Source organism: Pelophylax lessonae (assembly GCF_965119305.1).
Source record: "Pelophylax lessonae genome assembly, chromosome: 9".
NCBI lineage: Eukaryota > Metazoa > Chordata > Amphibia > Anura > Ranidae > Pelophylax > Pelophylax lessonae.
Window position 1 is genome coordinate 65153483 of NC_138776.1, and position 13878 is coordinate 65167360.

At 42.5% G+C, this 13878-nt stretch overlaps 1 protein-coding gene across 1 annotated transcript in view; it reads left to right on the forward strand.

The window, feature by feature from the left end:
• The window catches only part of DOCK1 (dedicator of cytokinesis 1), a 696032-nt gene that overhangs the window by 98966 nt on the left and 583188 nt on the right, over positions 1 to 13878 (forward strand). The window contains exon 2 of the mRNA XM_082266717.1: positions 10783 to 10866. Within this exon, the coding sequence (XP_082122843.1) occupies positions 10783 to 10866 (84 nt within the window). The remainder of the gene's footprint in view (positions 1 to 10782; positions 10867 to 13878) is intronic.

Sequence of the window (13878 nt, forward strand, 5' to 3'; positions counted from 1 at the left end):
GTATAACAAAACTAGCCAAAAAATGTGCGCTCCCACTATGCTAGGTGTGAATGGGGCCTAAAAGTGTAATTGGTGTTTTTACACAAGAACAATGAGGATCCGTTCACATCTGTGCGTTTCCAAACAGATAATGCGCTGCAAATGCTCATGGCGGGGTGGCTAGCTCAGGCTCAGTGGCTTGGCTGATTCTGGGTCACAGGAAAGCACAAGTAAGTGCTCTCCTGTATGAGAAGTATGGCCTAAAAAATCTTTGGCCATAGTTCGTTTTTAAAGTTTAGAGCCGTGAACACACTTTATTTCTTTCTTTTTTAACCAGTGGTGGGTTGAATGAAAAAATAAGATAACAGATCAGTGGATCAACACAAGGGATGTTGGTGCAGGGATTTCCCCCACTGAGACGTTTTATTCTGACGAGAAATCCAGCCCCCATTAATCAATTGTCTCTCGGGTGCTGCCCCTGCCATTTGTTTGTAAGGGAGACTGTCAGTGAAGCCTTGCGACTTCACAGCCGGTTCCCTACGCGAAGTGCATTGCGCATAGTGAATGCCCAGTGGCAGGGAAAGGAGGAGGGGGGCCGAACTTCCAGGGGACTTTGCCGTGGCGAGATCAGCCAGAAGTCGGAGCAGGTACCTGTCAAAACCAGGTAACCCCCTCCCCAAAGTGTCCAAATGTGGCAGCAGAGGGGGGGGGGGGGTGAAGCCAAACGAGCAGTGCTTCCCCTTTTTGGGTGGAGCCCCGCATTAAGTTCACTTTTTCAGAAATCTGAAAGGTGAACCACCCCCCTGACAATGCGACAATGCGGTACCTTTTTGCCTACCAATTGTGCTGCTGCATTGCCATCATGTCACATGGACCATGAAGCCCTTTGTTCATGGGGGACAATCCCTGCTCCTAATTGTGCTCCTGTGTTATCATTGTGTCAAATGAGCTTTCAATAGAGGCTACAAGTGGCCATTACTACAAACCTTACACAACTATAGTCCATTGTTTTCACTGTCGGCAAATCCACCCGTGAATTGCCTTGCAGCTATTGCTATAATGCATGTAGACTTGAAGTGATCTAAAGATCAGCACTGCAATGCAACAAAGGATCAAAAACTGCTTAATTTTTAATTAAAAACAGTAGCATTTGACACATAGTACTTTTAATAACGCAAAGGTCATTTAGTTTGAGTTTACAGCCAATACCCTTTTGCTTCATGTGTCTTGTGTTTACATCTTTTACTTCTGCCTTCAGGTTAACAACAGGGAATTTGCTGGAACAGTTTCCTAAAATGAAAATAAAGCTACCTGCTGGACATCTTATTTACACAGAGAACACAGCAAGCCTGCTTATGTTTGGCTCATTGTTTCATCAGCATGAGCATTTGGCTGTTAATTCCTAATTGCAGATTAAAAGTGATGATAGACAGATCCATAAAGGGTAACTCTACTTTCATGAAAAAAAAAAAAATAACAAGAAAATACAGCATAAACATTTGCTAAAAAAAAGCCATAATGTAATTTAATGTTAAAAAAAATGAACTTTCCTGTTCAGTTCCCTTTATTTATTTTTCTAAATTCAATGCAATATGGCAACCTGAGAGATTTTCCCAGAAGGCAGGATTAAAGTGGTTGTGAAGCCTTTTTTTCCCCCAAAATAAAAAACCTGCTATACTTACCTGTTTTGTGCAATAATATTGCACAGAGTGGTCTCTTACCTCCTCTTCCGGGGTCCCCCACAGGCACGATCTGCCCCTCCTTTTCTTCAAGAGCCCTCTGTAGCAAGTTATATGCTATGGGGTTACTTGTGCGGGTGCACTACCAAGCTGGGGGGGGGGGGGTGTATGTTTGTGTGTGTGTGTGTGGACACACAGTGTGGCTCAGCCCCACCCATCCCCACTCCCTCCTCACAAGATTTGATTTACTGTAGCAGGTGCTGCCTCTGTGTCCTGTGAGAAGAGGGAGAGAGAGCAGTTCTGCTGCAGAGAGGCACAGTGCCTGGATGGAAAGAGAAGCCAGGCAGGTATTTGGAGGGTAGGTGATCATAGAAGGTTTTTTACTTTCATGCAGAGTATGGGTTAAGGTTAAAAAAAAAACAACAACAACAAAAAAAAAAACATATGTCTTTATTTGTTGTTGTTTGGCCCTCCGTTGAAGTCAGCCAATGACGAAATGCGATAGTGAATATGGGTTATTGCGCTCAGCAGTATACTCACAATAAAGTGCTAATGCATAAATAACATAAACATATGAACCAATTATTTGCAAGTGAATATTCCAATGAATATAGCAATAATAAAATTAATAAACATAGTCCTTGAAAAGTGCTCGGTGCAAACTTTAAGTTCCAGCAGCAAATACAATTGGACTTGATGTGAAATGCCTTCACCAATCACCATACACCCAGTGCTCGGATAAAATACTTCTTACCAAAAGAAGTTGACCCCTTAGTTATAGGGGGTCATGATCGCAATGTATCTCCACAAGAGCTCCAAAATCTCCTATTACAGTCTTCACATCCAGTGTGTGATAAGCCAGAAGTAAACAGATGACTCCGAGACTCCGGACAACATGTCATAAGAAATAAGGAAACTCCAATAGCGTAATATTGCCATATAAAGAGATTTAATGAAAGTAATGCACTTACTCCATAGTGGTAAATAAACGCCACAGTAGTACAAATCGTTCAGCTTCTCCTGGTGGATGGGACGCCGCTTCCGCGTCTGCGTTCCACCTCACCGGAACTCTACGGTCTCACGTTCCCGACGCACGTTTCGTTAGGCGTGCTAACGTCATCAGGGGATCATGACGAAATGCGTTAGGGCGTGGACACGCGGTGACCATAGCAACTCGGATCGGGACTAATTACATTGGATGCTTTCTTTTAAAGTTTGTTTGTGAGTGCATTTTTTGTTGGAATTTGCTTTAATAAATGTGTTTTGACGGAATCACGCTATGAGAGCACCTTTCTATTTGCATATCACCTAACATCCATGGAGTGATCCAGCCATCATCTGTGGGAAGTTCCTGGGCTGTGAGATAGAGGTTTTCCCTCCTGTGCATATCTTGTTGGGCCCTATATTCCCCTTCAGTGAGGTACGTGGGCACTGCTTGGGGGGCATGCCGGTGTGGTGAAGGGGCACGATCCTTTATATTAGAGCACGTGAACACCTTATACAGGATTTTATCACTGAAGATGATGCCAGCAAGCTGGACTGTTCTTTTGCAGATATGGCACATAATGGACTATGGTGATCAATCATAGCGCTGTTAGTGTTTGCATGTGATTTTATTATATGTACACACCAGGTTTTAAGTCAAAATTGTAGGTATCCCTGAATTTGAGTTGTGGGGATATTCTCCCCATAGTTTAAATATTTCTAAAGGGATTGAACCTTACAGCTTTTCTCATTAAAACACAGCTAATTCTAATGCACCAAAACCCCCTATTCAGAATTGGGCTGCAAATGATATGGTAAAACAAAACCACTATTTCTTCAGAGCAGCAATAGTTAGGAATCTACAGCAAAGTTTCTTAAAGCGGTAGTATACTCCGCTTTTTAACTTTAACCTACAGATAAGCCTATAATAAGGCTTACCTGTAGGTAAAATTAATATCTCCTAAACCTACACGGTTTAGGAGATATTCACCCTGCATGCAGCCGCTGACACCAGCAGCGTATGTGCTCTGAAGGTCCGGCGGACTTTCAGAGCTCCTTGCCGGAAAGTGAACTCCGGCACGTGATGTCATCACGGCTCGGGCCACTCACAGAGCCGGAGCCGGCCGCCAAACTCGGAAGAGACGCCGCGGGAAGATGTCAGCTGCCTCAGCGGTGTCCGGGCTACCGTGTCGGGGCTTCGTTCTAAGGTAAGTATTTCATAATGAGCTAGTATGCGATGCATACTAGCTCATTATGCCTTTGTCCTGCAGGGTTTTTTTTTTTTTTTTGAGGATACAACCGCTTTAAAATCCTTGCAATGTATCACCTAGAAGGTGTGTTTTTCTTCTCAACAAAGTGTAGTTGCACTTTAAAGGATAGGTTCACCCTTACAAAAGGAGGTAACAAAAATGTAAATTTACTATTTTTTATTTTATTTTTTTCCTAGGAGCCTGTAAAGCATTTTACCCACAATCAGCAGATCGCGAGTGCAATGTCAGGCTCTTGCAGGCTGTCGCAGCTGTCTTCCCACACCTCCGATACAGGCAGGCAGTTAGTTACCAAATAATAGATCCACATACAAGTCCAGATAGACGTGCGGATTAGGATGAGATCACCACTTATTCCACCACCAAGTGCCACACAATGATGTCAAATGGGCACTCACTGGAACACAATGCTTAATCACTCTCGTGAATAAGCTGATATCGCATTGTGTATGAAATGCAGTCTCCACATCCAGTTGATCAATCCCCACAACAACGATGCTCCGAATCGTGTAAAACAAAGCTCCCATACATGTGAAAGAAATGACAGCCTCCACTAGTGCAACATTGCTTGAACAATTTATTCATACACAACAATAATCATTGCACTCACTTGTAAGTCATAAGGAATAGGCACATGATACATGCAGCTGGTGCGGATAGCTCCCGTAGCACACTGGACTTGGCTCCACGACAGGGTTTTCCCTTGCCTTGGTGTGGAGCCAAGTCCTGTGTGCTACGGGAGCTATCCGCACCAGCTGCATGTATGATGTGCCTATAACTGTGGTTACTTTTTATGGTTATTCATGCATTGATCACTATTAAGCCTGCATGTTTTTCACCTTGCGCTACTATATTTGTTATTAAGGAGCCCTGCTTGTTATACCAAATATTATCATTTCATGTATTTTAAGGCTCCATTCACACCTGGGCGTTTTCAGCTCCACAAACGCTCAAAAGAAACGCTTCCAAAACGCCCAACAAGTAAAACCCCATTCATTTAAATGGCCCCTGTTCACATCTGAGCGTTTTGCAAAACGCCTGTAGCTGAAAAAAGTACATGAGCTTCTTTTTGGGCTGATTACCAGCGTTTTTGATAGATGTCAATGAAAAACGCCTGAAAAAATCGCGGTAAAATCGCGGTAAAAATTGCGGTAAAATCGTGGTAAAAAACGCTATGCTCAAGTGTGAATGCAGCCTTAGTAGCTGCAATATTATTTACCATTTGTTATTTATTGGGTAATATTCATTATTACCACCTCCTGAAGCGCATTGGTCTCCGCTTTCGGTGATTACATATTGGTACTCATTGAGTGAGAGTTTACTCTAGGCAGTTAGCTCCATACATATTTGGACACAGGCACAATTGTAATACTTTTGGCTGTGTATGCCTTTAGAATAAAATTAAAATGAAACCATCCAAATGAAATTCAAGTGCAGACTTTCATCTTTAAATCAAGGGGTTGAACATAAATATCAGGTACAAAATTTAGGAACTGCAACCATTTTTATGCACAGTCCCCCCCCCCCCCCATTTTCAGGGGTCAAATGTAATTGTACAAATGAATTTAATCATAAATAAAATGTTAATTTTTAATATTTTGTTGAGAATCCTTTACTGGCAATGGCTGCCTGAAGTCTGAAGCCCATGGACATTACCAGAGACTGGGTTTCCTTCTTTGCCAGGCTCGAACTTCAGCTGTTGTTATTTTGTTTGAGGGTCTGCCTTTAGTTTTGCCTTCACCAAGTGAAATGCATGCTCAATTGGGTTGAGATCAGGTGATGGACTCTGCCATTGCAGAATATTACACTTCTTTTTCTTCAAAAGCTCCTGGGTTGCTTTTGCAGTGTGTTTTGGATTTTTGTCCATTTGTACTGTTAAGCGCAGCCCAACCAACTTTGCAGCATTTGGTTGAATCTGGTCTGACAGTATATCTCTAAGTATATCTCTAATCTTTTATATCTCATACAAGTCCAGACCCGCCGCATAAAAGAGCAGGAGGATGGTGTCATCACAGGCTCTCACGCACCACTACTGGCTGCAACAAGACGGGGCACAAAAGCTGGGGAGGGAGCGAACCGCAAGTAGTTTCCAAAACTGCAGCCTAAGGAAAGAGGCTGGGCCTCGGAAACTAGTTGCAGCCCGCCCCCTTCCCAGCTTGTCTGCCCCGTCTAGTTGCAGCCAGTAGTTGTGCGTGAGAGCCTTTGACACCGCCATGCAGCGGGTCTGGCCCTGTGTGAGTGGTGGTCTCCCTGTCGAGGTTGTTTTATCTTTGGTCACTCGGTGGTGGGTGCCTTGGATTTTGCTAATACGATTAGCCCCAGTTGTCATCTTCAGCGGGTCCAGACATCTTCAACAGGGCTGTCATCTGCAAAGGCTGTTGGTTCCCTGGCTGTCAAATAACTAGACTGGAGCAAGTCTGCAGATCAAGCAATCCGTCCTTTTTGGCTTCTGTTTCCTACAAATGATTTAAAACATGCCAGTGCATTTTAAGTTACACATATTAATATTGCACACTTATTGACACACATTAAATCATTCATGCAAAAAAAACACTTAAAGTGCATCTGTGGTCATAATGTTACATCTTATATTAATTTCCACATTGAATTTCATTTATTTCCAGACTACTAATAATATGGACAATCCTGAAGTTTGTACACATACTTTGTGAAGATCCCCATGCATTTACTTGTATTATGGTACACATAGTCACTATGCCCTGTGAGCGGGCACTGCTGTGTCACACATTTCATAAAGCCTGCCTTCTGAACTGCAGAGGGGCTGAGAATAGTGGTGTGTATTTCAGTGATTTCCAGCTTCCAGTAATTGGCCAGGTATGCTATAGGAAATAATTCAATTGGTCCAAGCTGGCCAATATATAAATATCCATACCTGAAATTCTTGTTTTTGAGCCATGTAACAACAACAACACATGACATGCATTAACCTAACTCTTCCTAATTTGAGTGATAAACTTTAAAAGTTTATCCCTGTCCACAAGAGGAATGGGATTACTGACAGCACTTTAACACTTGCAAATATTTATTAGCAAGTAGTGGATTATCTCCATTTGTTTCCCTAATCCAAGGCTTTGTGTGCCTGTTATATGCATTCTGCCCACTGTTTTCTTCCAGCACATTGTCTGTTCACCCCGATGCAATTGCTTGTTTCATTGCTTTGATAATGTGATTTTCAGTGATTGTGTTCGGTATGAACTGTCAAAGACTCTGTTCTGGGAAACAGTGCTTGTTTAATTGTGTCTTCTGTAGAGTTGCACAGGCTACTGTGATCTTGCTGCTTTCTAGCTTATGTAAATGGCAATATAATGGTAAATATACTAATGTACTTAGATTTGGATGCATGTAGGTGGGTTATGACCCCAGATGTCTTTTCTCTTGTGTTAGCACCCCAGCATGGAAATCTCATGTGACAAAGTTTAAAGAAGGGTTTCAGACACAAAGCCAGTTTTTTTTTTTTTTTTTTCATCTGCATCTAAATGCCAGAGTCCTATTTATGCACCAAGGCAAACACCCAGTGCTCATGAGGCCTTAAGGGCGTTTTCTCACAGGACGATCATATTTGATCGTAAAGCTGCTCTTTAAGTCTTCATTTAAACCTGGGAATTCTAAAAACATAGACCGAATCACACATTTCTGCCCACATTTTCAGAAATCCGGCAAAGCTCACAATGCGCTTGTGGTGCCCTCATTTCTTAATGGCAGCCAAAATGCGGTGCAGTTTTGCCACATTTTCATTTAACAAAACAGGCTAAAACACCTTTAAATTAAGTTTAAAACTGTGGTGCACTTCATAGTGAATCCACAACAATGATCGGCACTGTAAAATGGACTAGGTTGTGAACCAATTAACCAAATTCCTATGCAAAGTTATAGATGCATGCAATGGCCAGGGTAGACACATACCCTAGATGATGTCTTAGAGGACTTCATCTGCTAAGAAGATGAAAACATGGTAGTGCCGGACCCCCAAGAGAGGGGAAGCTGCAAGGTAGATTTACCGCCCAAATAAAGGTAGTCACAATTTGGTCAAGTTTGTTGAAAAAGAAGTTAGGAATTTGTACCAGGGTATTACTAAATTAATGGGTTTAGTTCCACTTTAACTTGGTATATTAACCTTTTGCAGTCTCCTACACAGCAGCACACAGTCTGGGAGAAGATGGGACAGGACTGGGAATCAATCAAGTATGCTGCATGCAGTTATGTGTACAGAGTAAGACCTCATGGGGTTGATTTGCTAAAACGGGAGAGTGCAAAATCTGATGCAGCTTGTATGGTAGCCAATAAGCTTCTAACTTCAGCTTGTTCAACTAGAAAACGTACAATTTCTGGGAAATTGTGTGAAGTGTTCTTGCCATGTGTGTGTGTGGGAGTGGCAGCAGTGTGGGGTGTGTGTGGGAGTGGCAGCAGTGTGGGGTGTGTGTGGGAGTGGCAGCAGTGTGGGGTGTGTGTGGGGTATGTGGGAGTGGCAGCAGTGTGGGGTGTGTGTGGGGTATGTGGGAGTGGCAGCAGTGTGGGGTGTGTGTGGGGTATGTGGGAGTGGCAGCAGTGTGGGGTGTGTGTGTGGGAGTGGCAGCAGTGTGGGGTGTGTGTGTGGGAGTGGCAGCAGTGTGGGGTGTGTGTGGGAGTGGCAGCAGTGTGGGGGGTGTGTGTGGGAGTGGCAGCAGTGTGGGGTGTGTGTGTGTGGGAGTGGCAGCAGTGTGGGGTGTGTGTGTGGGAGTGGCAGCCGTGTGGGGTGTGTGTGGGAGTGGCAGCCGTGTGGGGTGTGTGTGGGAGTGGCAGCAGTGTGGGGTGTGTGTGTGGGAGTGGCAGCAGTGTGGGGTGTGTGTGGGGGGTGTGTGTGTGGGAGTGGCAGCAGTTAAGAAATGTTGGCAGTTGGAAACAAAAGGTCGTAGTTTAAAAATTATAACTTCTACAGCGAAGAGCTTTATATTGTGAGAATCACAGGACCCAGACCTACATGTTGATACATAGTATATGTCTAAAATATTAAAAATGAAGGCACAGCCGCAGTTTAGAAATGAATTGGCCTGCAAATTTGAGGTGGCTAGAGTGGAGTTTCAATAAATGGCAATGGGTGGCGTGAGTTGCAAAGGTCATATTGTGAAAACCATCAGGACTATGGCTTAGCCGCGGACATTTTTAGTGGCAGCAGGGATAGCTGAACATTTTGATATAAGATTTGCGTAGGTGGGCTTGAAAATGAAGGAGTGATGGCAAATTAGAAATCCATGTCCTGATTTTTCAGCTCCCACTCTAGTTTTGAACATTCCGCCACTCATTCCTATGGGACCAATTTCGCCACAAAATCAGCGATATTTCGTGAACCACTCGGCGAAACATTTCACAAAGTAATATTAATCCGCACGTTTCGGTATATTACTGTCTATGTAGTGTAAAAACTGTGGGAGGAGTTAGGGTGGTAAATTTGGCTATAATAATAAGAAAATATATATGTGAAATAACAGTAAGTGGTCTTGCCATGCAAGAACACTTAATTAAGCTTTAACAGTAAGCCCTCCTTCACATTGGAGCGATTTGACAGGTGAAATCGCAGCCTGTTGCCGGTAATGGCACAGTCCCAATCAGTTCAACATCGACTTTGCAGCGCCACACCGATTTTTCAAAAGTACTGCACTACTTTTAGTGACTTTGGGTGTAACTTCAATAGACCTCTGTGCATGAAGCTGCACAGATTTCTTTCAAGTCGCACCCAAAGTCGTACTGAAATGTGATGTCAAGCGCTGTGCTGTGTGGCAAACCTCCTCTTCTTTTTTTCATATGTAATAAATTTGCGCATTTAGCGGTTTGTGTGGAGTTCTGCTTTAAGGATGCTCATCAATGGACAGCAGATCACAAGATGTAGTCCAGCACTGTTCTTACTGACGTCATTTTAAACCATTTGAGAAATTAATCCAGGTTATAAAACTGACATGCCTATTTAATTAGTCCTATCATATCTTTTATTTTGGCTTTCACACTAAACGCACGTCAGGCTAAAAACAATACATTACCGGCTGCTTAGCTTGCCAAGATTGCCCAACTGGATTGGTAAATCTTCATTTTGTCCACCTCAAATACCAAAGTGGTTTTGTAAAGAGAATGGTGTATTGCACTTTGATACATTTAGTATTTTGTCCATATCATATTGTTAAAGTTTTTGGATGTCTGAAAGAAAGTATGGTCACTCACATTCCTCTATAACTTCTATATTCCTGTTGTCGTGGATTGGGGTCCCAAGGGTGCATAGACCAGGGGTGCCAGATATGTTCTGCTCTGCGAAGCGCTAGGGCTAAACATGTCGGGCTTATTTGCCTTCATATACAGTTTATGACGCGATCTGCGGAGAGTCTTTTCCGATGTTCTGTAAGAAAGCGGTCCAGTTCCAGATGTGCTTTTTCAAGCTCTTTCCCGAAATTAGGAGAGGGGTGAGATTGATATGTCACCAAAGCCTGCGTGAAGGCTTCCTCAAGACGTTTATGCTGAAGATGCTTTTCTTTGCACAAAAAAGAGGCTTGGCTGATGCAGATACCCCTGATAACAGGCTTATGAGCTTCCCTTAAGGTGAGGGAGGAGTGGTTATGAGATGCGTTGTTCTTTATGTAATCTGCTAGGGATGTTTCTATTTGTAGGCGGTGGGATGGGTAAGCCACAAGACTATCATTGATGTACCAGGAGGTGTGGGTGGGTCTAGGGATTGGAGAGGATAATGAAATTGAAACCGCGCTATGGTCTGACCAGGAAATTGGGATAATGGAAGGTGGTGGAGCCAATGGTTAGTTCTGTACTGTTCACCATGTTGATGTATTGATCTGTAGACAATTGATAAAATAATTTTCTATTTTTTTTTCTAGCCATTTACAACTATGAGGCAAAAGGAGGCGATGAGCTCAATCTCCAGATCGGCGACACTGTGCATCTTCTAGAGACGCATGAAGGTGAGTGAATGACCTCTGCTTTTACTTATGAACCCAACCGGAATACTTTGCTATGTCAACAATAATATCTGCAAAAGTTTAGTTTAGGACTATAGACTCAAGGACTGCCAGATGCATCAAAATCTGGCAACATATAGTGTATAGAAAACCAGGTTAACCGTGCCAAACCTGTGAGTGCACCATAGCACAACAGTGTGGTACCGGCCTTCCATTGTAAAATGAAACTATTTGCCACGTCAACCTAGTAAATGTACGAATGTGTCTGAGCTGTGTAGCTAATGTAGTTTTCATTTTGTTATAAACAAGACAAATGTTACAGTAACCACCTTCTTCTATTGAAAAACAGATGTTGACAAATGTGAGTTACATAGTTAGGTTGAAAAAAGACACAAGTCTATCTAGCTCAACCAATAAAAAACAAAAACAGTAAAGAAAATCCAACCATACAATCCCATATACACAATCCTATACCCACAGTTGATCCAGAGAAAGGCGAAAAAACCCCAGCAAAGCATGATCCAATTTGCTACAGCAGGGGAAAAAATTCCTTCCTGATCCCCTGAGAGGCAATCGGATATTTCCTGGATCAACTTTACCTATAAATATTACTACCAATTTATATTATGTACACCCAGGAAAGAATCCAGGCCTTTTTTAAAGCAATCTAGTGAGCCAGCCAGAACCATCTCTGGAGGGAGTCTATACCACATTTTCAAAGCTCTTACGGTGAAGAAACCTTTCCGTGTTTAGAGATGAAATCTGTTTTCCTCCAGACGTAAAGAGTGCCCCCTTGTCCTCTGTGTTGACCTTAAAGTGAATAACTCAACACCAAGTTCACTATATGGACCCCTTATGTATTTATACAGTACATGTTGATCATATCCCCCCTTAATATCCTCTTCTCAAGAGAGAATAAATTCAGTTCCTCTAATCTTTTCTCATAGCTGAGGTCCTCCATGCCTCTTATCAGTTTGGTTGCCCTTCTCTGCACTTTCTCCAGTTCCTCAATATCCTTTTTAAGAACTGTTGCCCAAAACTGAACTGCATATTCCAGATGAGGGCTTACTAATGATTTGTACATGGGCAAAATTATATCTCTCTCTCTGGAGTCCATGCCTCTGGTAATACAAGAAAAGACTTTGCTTACTTTGGAAACCACAGCTTGGCATTGCATGCTATTAAGCTTAGGGTCTACCAGAATGCCCAGATCCTTCTCCGCTATGGATTCCCCCAGTTGATAGTTACTGTATGGCTGATATGCTTCTGAGTACCATTGTATGTATTTATCATATGCCTGATGAAGGGGTCATATACACGATGAAGGGGTCCTGCATGGCTCTGAAACATTGCACTTTGTCCTTTTGTAATCATTATTCAATAAATCCTTCAGACCATATAGAGGATCCATGGTGTGCTGGCAAATATATGCATTGATCTGTGATGTCTGCAGCTGGCAGTTGCAGCAGCACCCGCTCCTCCTGAGCCTATTCCAGGAACATGTGCGATGGGAATATTGACAATATTTCTCCCAAGAGAAGTTGTGGAAGTTGCCATTGCCAAGCAATAGAACAGTGGTTATCTGGCACACACTGCCCCCCTACATTTCTGGTGATAGCACTTGTCCTGTGCAAACTCATAAAGTGCAAACTCCTAAAGCAGGAGACAAATGGTTTTATTGTGGTTCATTACATACACTATATTATCAAAAGTATTGGGACACCTGCCTTTACACCCACATTAATTTTAATGGCATCCCAGCCTTAGTCCGTAGGGGTCATTATTGAGTTGGCCCACCCTTTGTGGACAGCCTTCCCAGAAGAGTTCAAGCTGTTATAGCTGCAAAGTTTAGGAGTGTGTCTATGGGAATGTTCGTCCTTTCTTCCAGAAGTGCATGTGTTGAAGCCAAGACTCTTTGTGCACTGGTCCAAATCATTTGGTGGAGGGGGGGATTATAGTGTGGGCGGGGTTGTTTTTTAAGGGGTTAGGCTTGGCTCATTAGTTCCAGTGAAGGGAACTCTTAAGGTGTTAGCATACCAAGACATTTTGGACAATTTCATGCACCCAACTTTGTGGGAACAGTTTGGTGATGGCCCCTTCCTGTTCCCACATGAATGTGCACAAAGCAAGATCCATAAAGACCCAGATGAGTGAGTTTGGGGTGGAAGAACTTGATTGGCCTGCACTGTCCTGACCTTAACACGATAGAACGTACCTAATTTCTATAAAAGGATCCATCTCCACCACAAGTACATGTGTAGCGGTAGGAAGGATAAACCTTGTATAGAGAAGTCCTGCCGCTATATTGAAAAAAAAACCTCATATAAAGATTAGAACCTTAATAAGTTTATTATGAGGGTGGCCTCTAGATGAATTAGCATACATTATAAAGAGGAAGAAAACTCAAGAGATTCATCACGGAGTGCCAAATATGTGAAATATTTACTTTTATTTTTTTAAGAGTATTTAGAGTAGTTGTTAGATAGGGATAGATTTTCTCACATTATGACATTTTCTGCACGTCTAGCCTCATTCTTTTTTTTTTTTTTTTTTGTGGCAAAAAATATTTTTTCTTTTTAGTGCATGTATACTGCACATCATAGTCAGCCAAGTTGGGTGGGTGATTGTTGCAAGACTTGGTGACACACTGATTCCAATAAAGACAACCATATCTCTCATTGCCTTTCATTTTCAGTGTGATATATACCATTCTGAGGCTCTGAAAAAGATTTGAACACCTACTTTTGTGCTGCTTATTAGTTCTCCAAAATAAGAAATACAATTCAGAAGAGTTGCTTTTCACAAGACTACAAGCCTCCCTCTTATTAAACTGTCTAACATTAACCCACACTGCTGCGACAATTTGAAACCTAAACCACATTGATGTTAGAGAAGCAAGTTCGGCTACATGGCCTTTGCTAGGTTTGTAGTATGTTTTATAGTGGTCAGTTTGCAAAAGGACATTTGAAACTTCCCATGTGCGGCTTGCCTATGGTTTATGACTAATTTCTCAGT